General features: G+C 31.6%; 1 protein-coding gene across 5 annotated transcripts in view; it reads left to right on the top strand.

Moving 5' to 3' along the window:
* CDH19 (cadherin 19) overlaps window positions 1-14,504 on the top strand; it is a 73,528-nt gene that overhangs the window by 32,281 nt on the left and 26,743 nt on the right. For all 5 annotated transcript variants that reach the window (XM_074355161.1, XM_074355160.1, XM_074355159.1 and 2 more), the window contains 4 exons: window positions 1,754-1,935; window positions 2,683-2,936; window positions 7,411-7,532; window positions 13,881-14,002. In XM_074355161.1, coding sequence (XP_074211262.1) covers window positions 1,754-1,935; window positions 2,683-2,936; window positions 7,411-7,532; window positions 13,881-14,002 — 680 coding nt within the window. The remainder of the gene's footprint in view (window positions 1-1,753; window positions 1,936-2,682; window positions 2,937-7,410; window positions 7,533-13,880; window positions 14,003-14,504) is intronic.

The raw sequence follows: 14,504 nt of genomic DNA, 5'->3' as shown, positions 1-14,504 counted from the left end.
GTCCCCAGTGTTGCCATAGGCTCTCTTCTAGTCTCTCTGCAGCCACATTTGTTCTCCTTTGATCTATTTCCAGCAGTTTTAGTGATCTTGTTAAAATTCCATCAGATCATATCACTTAAATGTTTTACCACCTCAGAGGAAAAGTCAAAGGTCTTAGTATAACCTTCTGGTCCTAAATGATTTGCTCTCATCCCGTCCTGTCCCATTACCTCTCTGACCTCATGTGCTAGCTTCCTACCCTTTGCTCACTGACAAGCCAACACCAGGCCATTGACCTACTCTCCGTCCATAGGATACTCCTGACACTCTGGCTTTGTGGAATTTTGGCTGCTCCTGAAATTCTATCTCCTCAGATACGCATTCCCTTACTTCAGTTCTTATCAAAATGTCACATTCAGTCAGGACTTTCTTGACGTCCTTATTGAAAATGTTAAGCCTTTCCACCACAACACCACCTTAGTACTTATCAGCATCATATTTAATCGTTTGCTTCATCCTCAAGAATATAAGCTAGCGGAGGCTACATACCTTTTCTTGTTACAGCCTTAACCTCAAGACAGTACTTCATGAAGGATTTGTGTTCAAAAAAATAATTTTTGAGGTATAGGAAATAGCACAAACTAAGTCTTGATTTAGCAAAGTGTTTAAAGCTTCTGCTTTTAAATTTAGGGTAGTATCACTATTTTTTCTAGATTAATTTGTTGGCTATTTTAAATTTGTGCAATCAAATAAACAGTTCTTGTAATTTTCCCACAATGGAAGAAACATGGCAGCACAAACTGTTACTTCCTGAAAATAGCAAAATATTAGCAACATTAATGTAACATTTCTCCCACATTAAAAAAAAAAAGAGGAAAATCTCGCAAGGCAGTCCATGGAGTGACATGATGTAAGCTTCCAAGTAAATCAAGAAGCCCTTTAAAGAAAAATTATATTGAACATGCTCCTTTTTTAATTATAAGAAGATTTATTCTTTGGGATATTAACATATGTGATTATTTTGTACCTTTTAGCATAAATTACAAATAATTTATGAATCACTAGTTCTTTATAAGTTTCATGCAAATTACTTCTGAAAAGTAAAGAAAAAAGGCTTAGTTATTTATATTTATAAATAACTGCCATTATTTTCTCATGACCAAAACAGTGGGGTCACCTGACTCCAACATGGTTTTTCTGCTACCAACCAACGTTTTTGAATCCACCTTTCTTTTTCATTCTACTGTGCTAATGCAATCCAAGCTCAGATTCTCAAAACCAAACTAATTGCTTTCAGATTCCCTGATTTTAATTCAAACATTTTTTATTGGTAATTTGAGGTATCAGAGACTGCTTGAGTGAAACTGAAAAACTCTTTTTATCACATTTACTTTAGCCTGATAGAAAGGTAATATAAAAACAAATCCATAATATTGAGAAGGTATGCAGATGAATAGAAATTTGGAAATTATATATACTGGTGAAAGAACTTCCTAAGATATATTAAGATTAAAACAATATATGCTCCAATAGGATGTGAAGGAAATGTTCAGATTGCAAAAATAAAGGGGTAAAGTACACACACACCCCCATATGTATATATAAATGGTGGGGGAGGGGCAAAAGGAGAGAGAGAGAATTATTTAGAACAAGTAATTGGTGAGAAAGGTGAGTATGGATTTTCCTATGTTCCATAAATAAAAGGAGGGTGTTATAATTGGGAGTTTCTTATGCTAATTATCTGTGCAAAATAAGTGGAATTTTGTTTTTAAAGGTTTATACCGCTTGACAGTCTCTGAATCTGCACCCATTGGGACATCTATAGGAAAAATCATGGCCTATGATAATGACATAGGAGAGAATGCCGAAATGGATTACAGCATTGAAGATGATTCAGAAACATTTGACGTCATTACTAATAATGAGACCCAAGAAGGAATAATTATATTAAAAAAGGTAGATGCATTAAATTATTTGCTTTGCATAATAATGTAAAATCAAATAAGAAAGGCATATACTTATTTTGTGTAACCAGTTAGTCTTTGCTTTATTAAGTAATTAAAATAAGAGCCTGTGATTTATAGTTTAGGGAGCGAAGGAAAAAATATATGTGCTTCTTTTTAAATTTGAAAATATTTCATTCTTTGAAATATTACCGTATGTGGTTATTGTCTATGTTTTAGCATAAATTACAAGTAATAATCTACAAATGATTAGTGCTTTATCACTTTTATGCAGGTTACTTCTGAAAAATGAAGGAAAAAATCTCATTTATATTTATATCTATGTATCTCAAATATAACTGGTAAGAAAGTTATTACAGAGATCCTTGAATTATATTGTAGAATATTTTTTTTCAAGATTTTAATATAGAGGACAAACTTTTTGAAGATATATTAAGTAACAGGAAATTAATTCTGAACTCCATAAAATATTTGTGCTCAGAAAAGAATAATTTTAATCCTAAGTAAAAAATAGTTATTATTAACCAAAAACATTTTATTATAGATGTAAATGACAAAATATACATAGAGAGTTGCTGTCTACTACTTAATGATAATATCAGAGGGATCCAAGGACATAAATAGTAAAACCTGACTGAAATGCAACTGAGATTTTATTTAATGGGTAATTTTTTTTTTCCTGAGTAATGCCTCAGGTTACTGACACCATTTCTTCTGCATACATTGTATTTCTTTGTAGAAAGTGGATTTTGAGCACCAGAACTACTATCGTGTTAGAGCAAAAGTTAAAAACCGCCATGTTGCTGAGCACCTCAGGGAATACCACACTGAGCCTTACACCACTTTGATCAAGGTCCAGGTGGAAGATGATGATGAACCCCCTGTTTTCCTATTCTCATATTACATATTTGAAATCCTTGAAGGAAGCCCACTCGGATCATCTGTGGGCACCGTCTCTGCCACAGATCCAGATCAGAGGCAATCTCCCATCGGGTATGTCTGCATTGCATTAATGAATGAGGGAACACAGATTAGCTTGAAATAAGATTTCATATAAATATAACAAGAATATATCTATATCTATATTTCTCTCTATGGTACTTAAAAAAATTGCAACAGTTTAAACAAGATAAAACAAAGTCTTACTATTAAGATGCAGTGAAATAAGTACTTGCAGACATGTACAAGAATAGGGCAGTCACCAAATCGCAACAGCTGATGCAATCAACTCTGGTAACTGGGGCAGAGAGGGGCGGGAAATGAAACCCTTGATTATGCCAAGTCAGAGCGGAAACCACACTGATCACAGTGTGGTTCATCTAAACACTATTTAATTAAAATGACTTTAAAAAATTAACTAAGGTTTTACAGGATACCACTAAAGGATTTAAAAATGAAATAAGTCCAACAGGTTAGAAATAAATTTTTGTGTTACAGTTAAACAATATTTACCATCTATTAAAATAGTCTCATATTCAGGTACTATGCATTTTTTAATACTCACATTGTAGATCTGCATAGACATAAAAACAAAACCTGTTACATGTTTCCTTCTACCACCTTCCCTTACTCATCCAATTTCCATACCTCACAGTCCAGAGAATTACACGAACTTCCATGTACTTATTAAGATGCAGGTATTGCTTTGCTCTTTGGAAGGGCTACCAATACAAAGAAGGAGCTTCTTTAAATTTTTGACACAGATGATGCTCTCACTTTTCCAATGTAGTTTCTAATTATCAAAATGCTGCCTTCTAATATGTAGATATGGTTCCTATTTATTAGTAGCAAATTCAGTAATGAATACAATTACAAGTGTAGTATATATATATATGTGTGTTTATATACAATTATAACCGTAAATTAATTGAGATTTTATAAATAGTATATCTATTAACTTATTTGTTTTTTAAAGAATACTAAAGAATACATAGTTTAAAAAATTCTTTTATGTTTAAAAGTGTTCATTATATTATCCTTCATAATAATAAATGGTGGAAACAATTTAAATATCTAATCTTAGCGGTGTAAATAAGGCAATGAATGATGAATGCATACAATGATGCTTATGAACGTAGCTAAAGACATGCATGATTTTTTAAATTATACAAAGTTATTATAGTTGTATGTTTACTACAAGTAAAATATTATGTAAAATATATGAGAAAAATAAGTGAGCCACACCCAAATATTAACAGAGGTTGCATTTTAGAGTATCACTACTGGTGGTTACTTATTTTATTTTCTACCAAAAATATTTTAATTAATAATTTTCATCTCTATACTGAAATTAATTACTCTTAAAAATAGTTTGTGACAGCCTGCCAAAGTAATATCTTTCAATGTTTTTTATGGACATTCTTTCATTTAGAAGTACCTTTTAAATAATATTGTTTTCATATATTTGTTAGGATCACAGATTTTGTTTCAATGTGGTGTAGTTTGATTTAGCAAATGTTCAAAATATGTCATGAAAACAAAATTAAATGTATATTTAAAACAGCCACAAGAACACATTTCAGGAGAGTGTCCCTCCCACCCCGACACCCCCCCCCCCCCGTTTTCTTTTCTGGAACCAAAAGATCCAGAAAATATCAAATAATTTCAATCTGAGTTTTAATTTGATAGTACCTCCTCCTTAATACTCACCCCATGGCAAAATATATAGAAAGCCAAGGAAATGACAGGGCAGTGTATTTTCCCCTCAGGGATGTTCCACTGCTTGGGGAAAAGGGATTAACACACAGTAAACAGTGTCTACTTAATTCCAGTAACTCATATTTCTCAGTTTTTCCTCTTGAGTGAGAATCACCTGTTTCTTTGAAGCATGGAGATTTCCAGGCTCATTTTCAGCTAGTCTTAGTTGAGATAAATGAACCGGTTTAACAAAGTACTCTTGTCATTGTCAAGGGCAGAAAAGCTTGAAAAAGTGTAAGATATGCCTTGGCATAAACTGTTATAATAAGCTATATGATAAATGCTTATGAAAATCAGGGGTGGTATGAAGGAAGAATGCAACATTTAGACCTGGAAATGAGACGATACAGTTGTTTTAAGGAGCCTAGTGTGTTAGGCATTAGAGCCTAGAAATTGTCTGTAATAAAAATCCCATCATAAAATTACAACTTCATAAGAAGGTTTCCTTAAAATTTCCATTTTATCCCCATTCTCTGTATTACCATATTGTTTAAATTACAGATACAAGGAATATAATCTTTTGCCACTACTGTGGATGATTTATTCTTTAGACATCATTACAGTTTCCTTTTTAACTAAACTTATAGTCAAATTTTGTAATGTTTTGTAAATAGGGGAGAAAGTCTGTATAGTCTTTTCTGTTAGAAAAAGAAAAGCAAGTTAAATCCAAACAAGAAAGCAATATATATATATATATATATAAAACATTAGAGCAGAAGCACTGAAATTAAAAAAAAAATACAAAGAAATACTAGTGAAAATACAAAATACTAGTGAAAGTGATCAATCTAACCAGATGACCAAGGGGAAAAATAAGACGGAGACTAGACAGAAATGACCACTATCAGAAATGAAAGAGGGCACGTAACTATTGAATCCATAGCCATTAAACAATATTATAAGGAAATACTACGAACAACTTTGTGCCTATGAATTCAGACCAATTCCTTGGAATTCCCTGAAAGAGAGAAACTACCAACATTCACATAAAAAGACAAATAATCTAAGTCATCAGGTTTGTGAGAAACAACCCAGCTCATGAGCAAGAAGCAGTTTTGTGATTAGCTCAAGAATGACAAGGATGTCTGTCACCTGTGGGAGAGGCTGCCTTTAAACATCTTTTCCCTGTGCATAAAAAAGTGCTTTAAAATCCTGAAAGATGGGAAGATGTAGCCATCGTGTATAGGCTTCGTTTTTACGTGCCTCAGTTCTTCTGGGAAGTGAGAATAGTACTTTTGTAAAGGTGTGTGAAAATTAATAACATGATATAAAGATATCTTTATATGCATGGAAGGATCATTTGTTTATGTCATTCTAGTAAGAGCTGTTGGCATTGAGAAAACTGCACAGCCACATTCTATTCATTCAGTATTTTTAGAGGAATGAGTCCCTAAAAAAGGAATTGCAAAATGAACCAAAGATTAATCTAAACATCAAAACTTTACATTGTAGGCTTTTTAGTTCCAGCTCTTTCTAATACATATTGCACATTTCTTGCCTTTCCTAAATGGTGTGTATTGACTATTATTTAAATGTTACTGATGGTTCAAGGTCATATTTTTTAAAAAAATTTATTTGGAAATAATCTCAAACTTTTTGGTTGGTTTTATTTGGAATTGTGTATCATAGAAACAGGATATTCTGTATGCTTACTACAAAATATTAACTTAAACTACTGTTTCATTTTGTCAACAAATCTAAGTAGGAAATGTGACCACTAGTGGATATGTAAGTAAATTTCTTATAAAGGTTTAAAAATGAGTAGAGCTAAGACTGAATTCCTTTAAAGCTTAATTCTCTGTAGTTTCTATTTTAATTTTCCCCTGAACACCAACCTACAAATTAGTGTGATATTTTTAGAGACCTGTCAATTCAAGATTAAAATATTCTCATCTTTTGCTACATAATTATGGCAAACCTCACTGATGTCTCATCAAAGTCTTCTGGAATGTACGTGCAATGAGAAGCCATCACTGAACCCTAGCTATTACTCTTCTTTAACTTTTATTATTAATCATTTGCAAGTGGATAAGGCATGCTGAGTACTTCAAAGGCTTCTTTCATTGTGGAGTTTGAGATTATTTTCCAGGCTTTTGCATGAGAGAATTTTATATGGCTTCGTTCCATATGTGATCTTATAGCACATTAGAATTATTATCCTTAACTTTTAGGAGATAAATATATGCATATGGATATATATACATACATGTAATAAATATACATTTTATTTTTATTAAATATTATCAAGTTGTTTCCTTTAAACAAACAAAAACAAACATTTCTCATACGTTAGCAATCAAATAATTATAATATGACATACAGATTTAGCGAGTAACTACGTGGTACAGGAAGGAGACTCAGCAGCCTCGACCGGGAATTTGTTTTACGTTGCTTCAAAGGAAAAAGAAAAAGTGATTCACAAGCTTTAATTTTTACTCCCATTTATGTGTATTTGTCTTCATTTAGCAAATGACATTTTGCCATTTTTTCTTAACCAAATCATTCACTTATTAAAATTCTTTCTTGGGAATGAGAATGAATGACATGTATCTAGATTTAGCACACGCCAGTTTAAATCCAGGGTTGTTTTAGGTTTTTGTTTTGTATTTCTATCTCCACTGAGTCGAATCTTAGATGTGTGGATTTACCTTTTTGAAATGTATTCAGCATCACATTAGCTATGTAGAGTACGTATTTAATAAGGTCTTATTGCTTAAAAAGTGTTATACAGAGAAAATAATAAAATTAAGGTATTTTTCTTTTGGTGCAGGTATTCTATTACCAGAAGCAAAGTGTTCAGTATTGATAACAATGGCACAATCACCACAACGAACAATCTTGATCGAGAGATTAGTGCCTGGTATAACCTAACTGTTACAGCTGTAGAGAAAGGTAAGTGCTCATTTGGGAGCCATATATTGGGTCACCATATTTTTTAAACCATTCAGTCATCTCTAAACATAGAGCAAAAGCTAGCTTCAGGTGTTGCTGAAATTAGAATCAAATGATACTGTCAGCCGCGGGAGGCTAGAGAGGCATTCGAGGAGGTGAGCTGCCCAACTGGAAGAAGGTGTGTGGAGCCAACATGGAACAAAACAGCACTTCATTGCAGTACAAGCGGGTGGCGCGCCCCAGGTGTACGCACTGCCCTTTTATAATGCTAGTGGCACACGCGTATTGTTCATAATGCTGACTCATGCTACTAGCGCATACGGACATTTACTTCCTACCATGTGCAAGTTATTGTGAACTTTGACCTGGGTCCCATGACCTACTCACTTAAGGCTGCCAACAGATATTTTAATATGTCAGTTTAAACGTGCATTTAATTTACTATTTTAAGTTAACAATGTCTGATCATTCCTATTACAGCTTATTTATATACTTACCACTAAATAACTTTATTTTTATTATGGCAATAAATAATGTTTAATTCAAGAAATAAATCATGGAAAATTCAGAAAAAACACACAAAATAAAACAATCACTTGAAATTCTAAAACCTTTTTATTATATAGTTATATGTTCTATTTCTCATGGACGCAGTCTTAAGTCAATTTTTAAAAACTGAATTTAAATGTTTCAAGTTTTTTTTCAAACTGGGCAATTTTTATGCATATTCTCTGTAGGTTCCTTTTTAAGTTAAAAGTTTAATAAAAGAGAAAGTCTTGTGTACTGTCCAAAAAAAAAAAATCCACCCTTAAAACATAGTTATGGCTACAAAGAACGTATAATAATTATTTCATGGTGCTCTTTCCCTTGGAGCAAAGTTTTTAATATAGAGAAATGTTTAATTAATATTGTACATTGTTTTACTTTTAAAATAGTAGTAAAACTATTGTGTTGGAATTAAAATTTTACATTTTAAATTTGGAATAATTTAAAATTGACCAGTAATGTTATTTAACTATAATCAGATTGGACTGACTGTATTACTTCATGAGAGGACTCTCCTAGAAGTCAGAGGCAGAGTGACTATGTCTTGTTCTACTTCTAGGATAAAATGTTAGCAATAGTGTTGCCTATTGGGGACAAGATGACACTCCAAGGCAGCCTTTTGAAACTTGGGCATTTAAAAATAGTCATATCAATGAAATTATGAGAAAGACTATGAAGGATTCAAACAACAAACATTCATTGGTTGTCTGAACATCACAAAAACAGTGAAATATGTTCAAATTAAACTCATAGTGTCAGTTCTGCTGATAGTCACATCTCCCAGAATCAGTAATGACCAGTTGTTTTTTTTTCAGAGATAGGTAGGTGATTCCATTTTCAAGTTGTAAAAAATAGATACAAGCATCTCAATTTACGCCTTAGATTGTGTCTTCATAATTATTAATTAATCAGTTATTAAATGAGTCATATACATTTAAGCTCAAAGAATAGTTAGAACACAGTAGAAAAGATGATCAAAATCATCCCCATTATTTAGTGGATGGATTTAATATAGTACAGTTAAGGATTCAATTTGTGAATTTGCAATGTTTCAGAATGCATCCTTTCATAAATGATTTTACATAGACTTTTAACACCCTTGTTTACTTTCTTGGCTTGTTCTTTAAGTGTTTAAACATGTATCTTTCTACTCAGTGAATTGAGCATTGACTGGTGAGATAATGGAGTAGAAAACACCTCTTGCAAATTTTTTGTCACACATTGAGTGGAAACTGCAGGAGGACAGGGTCTGGGTTTTGAATTTTCTGTTTAACTAAACAATAAATGATGGGGAGCAAATGTTGCAAGGGAGTAAAAGTCTGCTGCTGCAGAAGAAATGCCAAGGCTTTTGGTGTCAGAAAACACAAAGATGTTTATTCTAAAATCAAGGAGCTTTTATCCACTGGATATTTCAGGGAACAAATTATTTATAATATCACAATTTACAAATCTGTTGAAAAAAGAATTCAAATCAGTTCAAAGGAAGACTGGACATCTTTGAAAAATGTGTTTCTCCATAAAATAGCTTTCAGCTATTAAAAGAGCATGTTTTAATTAATTTAGATAAATAATTATCCATTGTAATTTCACTTTATATATAAGAGGAATTTTTTATAAGTCTGTATCATTGACTTCTGTTAAATTAGAAATGCTACAATTTAATTCTTAGAAAGCAGAATCTTTAAAATCCATCATGTATTTTCTGAGACACAAAATGCTCTAATCTTTTATGAGTAAATGTGAAAAAAAAAGAATGAATGAATGATTGGTATGAAAAGTTTTCAAGGTAATTTAATTATATCCTATTCCATTAATTACATGATTACTTTTTATCAGAGGGATGTCATGAAGATTTCTAGAGAAACATTGTTTGAAGTATTTTTTGGTGCCCCATTTTTTTTTCTTTAGACAGTGGAAGTAAATTTTAGCATCACAACATGAAATAAAAACAGTAGTACAAATCTTTGGGTTGAAACTAGCTGCTGACCATAAAAATTATTAATTAAATATATGTATGCATATGTACATATATACCATAAACAAAGCATATGATCTAATAATTATTATAATTGTCACTTTATATTGTGTTCAAAGGTGATACCCAAATATTTCATAACTAGATGAGACTTTAGTTTTTAAAGCTATATACTGCTTAGCAGCAGATCAACACTCCCTACAGTATTAAGGAAACCATAGATAATATGTGTGTGTGTATGTATATACATATAATATTCAGGTAGTAGAACTATTTCAATTAATCTTTTACAAGATTACTCATTACATAGATTTACACTAAAGATCATAGATATTATAATGGTGTATATGTCAGGGAAAATAAACAATAAAATGACAATAAAAACTGGGTATCATTTGTGATTGACCAGGAAAAAAACTAGTCTTTTTAATTCTTAGTTGTATGTTTAGATATTTATTTATAAAATATCTATTTTGCAAGGTGATTATGAGTATTGGTAAGTTTTAAGGAATTACATTTTATTAAATATTTTTACATTTTTTGAATATAAAAATATATATAATATGAATATAAAATATATATATATACAATATGAGAAACTTTGTATGTAAGAACATTTTTAAAGCTCTTAATAAAAATTTGAGAAAAACATTATTCCAGTTACACAGAAGATGAATCTGAAACATCTGCAGCTTGCACGCCCAACTCCTCAGTGATGGGGCCAGGGGTCAATCACAATTACATCTGATTCCAAAGCTTATTTCTTAATCTTATGCCACACTGTCTCTTCCTGAGAATATGAAAAATGGAACTTGCTCTTACCCAGGGTTTTCTGGTTTAAATATATGCACAATAATCTTTACCAAGATTTATTTTTCCATTTTTTACTCCTAGAAGACAAGGAAGTTTAATTGCAAAGTTAATTTAATTAATGATTCAAATGTCAGGTTGAAAGAGAGTTCACACTGTATGATTGCTTAGGGTCAAACACTCGACATCTGCAAGTGTGTTATAATGCCTCTGCTCTGAGATGGGATCAGCTCATTCAGAAGCTGTTGCTTTGCCTATGTTCATATGTCAGTGAAAGCATGTGTGGCTAGTAATGTTACAGTGATTTCAAGGGAGCTCGGGAGATGGTTACATTTTTAAATGGATTTTAAAGAACATGGTGTGTTCTGAAGTATGTTAGAAACATGTGGAGGTTTTTTGGGTTTGTTTTTGTTTTTAAATAAATTTGCTTTTGTATTTACATTGCAATTATCATTTTATTTTTGAAGACAGCATAACAAAATACATGTAACTTTTAAAAAATAAATTAATGGAAAACACTAATTCTCTGGAGGAAAAGCAAGTAAATAAGTCTTCAAAGTAAATTCAGGGGGAAATAAAGTAAAACATGTGATATAATAAAAGGAGATATGTAATTTCAAATACAGAATTTCATAAAATATAATTAGATCAATGTTGAAATTGATCACCTAAAGCTAAAATGTCCATTTATTTACTAAATTTTTAAACTTGAAATTTTGTGGATTATAGAATATTATATTAAAATCTATAAATAAGATTAAAAATACAGTCAAGGAGGAAATTTTAAATGTCTGTGAAAGGCAAACTGCATATAACTTGTATATATTTATTTTATGTGGAATTTAATACTTAGAAGTTAATCACTGTTTCAGAAATAAGTGATTAGAAATGTTACCAAGTACAGAAATTATACAGTTCATGATGATATGCTCCTGTTGCTATAAATCAGTTTTCTTATAGTAAAAAAATACTTTTATATAGAGATTTGATATAACCTGTCTGAAATAAATGCGCAGCCTAAAAGTTGAGAGTTACGTTTTATTTGACGGGAAGACCCGAGCCAGGATGACAGCCTCTCATATCGCTCTGAGGGACTGCTCGCAGAGGTTGGGGAGGAGCAGGATATACAGGAACTTTACAAAAAAGGCCAGGTAGTTGGAACAATAAAAGATTACTTGTTCTCTAAAGAAAACCAGGCATCTCAAGTTAAAAGAATTTAGTGCTTTTCTATGTATGGGAGGAAGTAAACATTTGGGCTCATTGAATTCATTCCTTTGACAAGCATCCAGCTATCTAGGACCAGTGTCCTGTCCTTTCTTATTCTGAGTCCCCTCAGGGTGCACCATTGTGAGTGGCTGCAGAGGCCGGGCTGCAGGCTTGTCTTCCCTGGAGGGTGGCGGCAGCCACTGATGACTTGATGGCTTCAGCATTCTTTGCTTACTGATATGGTTTGCAGTATTTTTTGTTCATAAATCCCATTATTATTTGTATCATAAAGCTAAAAAGTTACAGGATGGGAAATAAAATTCCAAAATAAAGTATAATTAGATAAATATTCTGAGAAACTCACAAGGTTAATATCATTTAACTCATCTTTGAAGATAAACTTTGAAAATGTTCCATTTTCAAGGGAAACTGCTTAGAACTTTGTCACGTAGAGTAACCAGTTTTCATGTATTTTTTTTCTCTGGCTCTTGATTTTTTTTCAATACGCATTGTTAAGCTAATTTTAGAACAATTTTGGAGAAAATAATTGTAAGTGCTAATTTCTTATTACCATAATACTGATACCAAAAATAATTATTTGATCATTTGAATCATTGAAGATATAATAATATAAAGAAACCACTTGAATAGTGTAAAACAGGGCATCACATAAAATTTTTACAAAAGCACTTGTTGCATGTGTTAATTACCTAGAAGTTTGCAGCATAATAGTTATGCTGATTATGGGAAAGAGATGTTCCATTTTAACATTTGTTTTCCCAGCAAATGAAGTTCAATGTGCTTAGTCTTTTTCCTGGAAAGCTTCCCAAATCAAGCACCAAACTATTTATCAACATGCCAACTAAGTGAATAGAATGACTAACTACTTTCAAATGAAGCTGTGAAGATATATGTATGCTTTGCGTAGTCATGCCAAAGGTTTAATTTGAACTTAATTTTAAACAGGATTTTCAGAAAAAAGATAAAAATTTTAAATAAATTTCTTACTCATTTTCCTTAAATTTATTTGTAACTGAAATCCTTTTTCCATTTTACTTACTGAAGCAGGAAGTTGTTCTATAGGGATATTTATTTAAACCATAAAATATGAGCCTTAAGTTTTGAATAATTTCATCTTGAAGTTTCTAGAAGTATATTTTCATATTGTAATTTTTTTCATTGAAGTATAGTTGATTTACAATGTTGTGTATGCTTTTTAATCTATTTAATGTACTACAATAGAAAAGAGTCTCAAATGATAATTCTTCATGCTTTTTGTATTTCCTAAAGGCCATGGATTTCTTTTGTATGCAATAAAACTTGCCGTTTTAATTTTAATTAATTGAAACTTACAGTTTCTATCATAATTGCAACTGTTATTTATTGGGGAAAATAATTACAAACAAAATCGCATCTCAACCTGGAAACCTCTCCACAAGGTGGAATAGAAACAGTTTTATAGTTAAAAAGTATTAAACTAGAATTTGATGTGCATCACAGTAAATCACTAAGAGATTGCCAAATCAGAAAGAGATCCACTGCAGGTGTGTTCTCAAGATAAAGAATTACTAGCCTTAAAGTAGGAGGACTTAACACCACCCTCTGTCACACAGTTCATCCTAAATTCACTAGGTAGTTGGAGTGACCATTTGTTTGCTAATTGGCTTTATACTTTTTAACTGTAATAGACAGCTTTTATTCAAGTGAAATAAAAATATACCAAGTAGCCTCAAATGTAGTTTTCATGACCATTTCCCTTTAAAAACGGCATTAGCATTCTTTATTTTCATTTCTCTGTACTCAACTTGCAGCCAATGCAGAACAGATGTCTTCAGTCCCCGTGTATGTGCAAGTTCTGAACATCAACGATCATGCTCCTGAGCTCTCTGAATACTATGAGCCTTATGTTTGTGAAAATGCAGGCTCTGGTCAGGTAAGAGCCCGTAATTAATTGCTGATGTCTACATGTTGCCATGAGTTATATAGAATAACTTTTGTTATGTATTCTTCACATGTTGAAATAGTAAAAATAGGCTTTATTTAACTATATTAATTACATGCTGTGATGCTGTAAGTTCTGCCTAATTTAAATTTCTTTTTTGAAAAAAAACAATGGAAACTTCAAGTTTTCTACTTCCAAATTCCTCAAATGTTTGAAAAATCTGCTGACACTCAAGTTTCAATAGTAACTCCTTTGTACTTTCTCAATGTAATATAGAAAAGAATATTTTTTGTGGTTCCATAGAATAAATAATTTTAATTAACGTTTATTTGTCCATTCATCATGAAGATAAAGATGAAAGGATAGATAAGCATAAACATGTAAAGGAAAGAGCTGGAATTTTTTCCTATCAGACATCCACACAAATGAAACTCAACTTCAAAAGAAGTACTAAATATGTGAAGACTTATAAGAGCATGCTCACTGTAAAATA

The sequence above is a fragment of the Camelus bactrianus genome, chromosome 30, assembly GCF_048773025.1.
Source record: "Camelus bactrianus isolate YW-2024 breed Bactrian camel chromosome 30, ASM4877302v1, whole genome shotgun sequence".
In the NCBI taxonomy this organism is placed as follows: domain Eukaryota; kingdom Metazoa; phylum Chordata; class Mammalia; order Artiodactyla; family Camelidae; genus Camelus; species Camelus bactrianus.
This window is presented reverse-complemented; position numbering and strand designations above follow the sequence as displayed.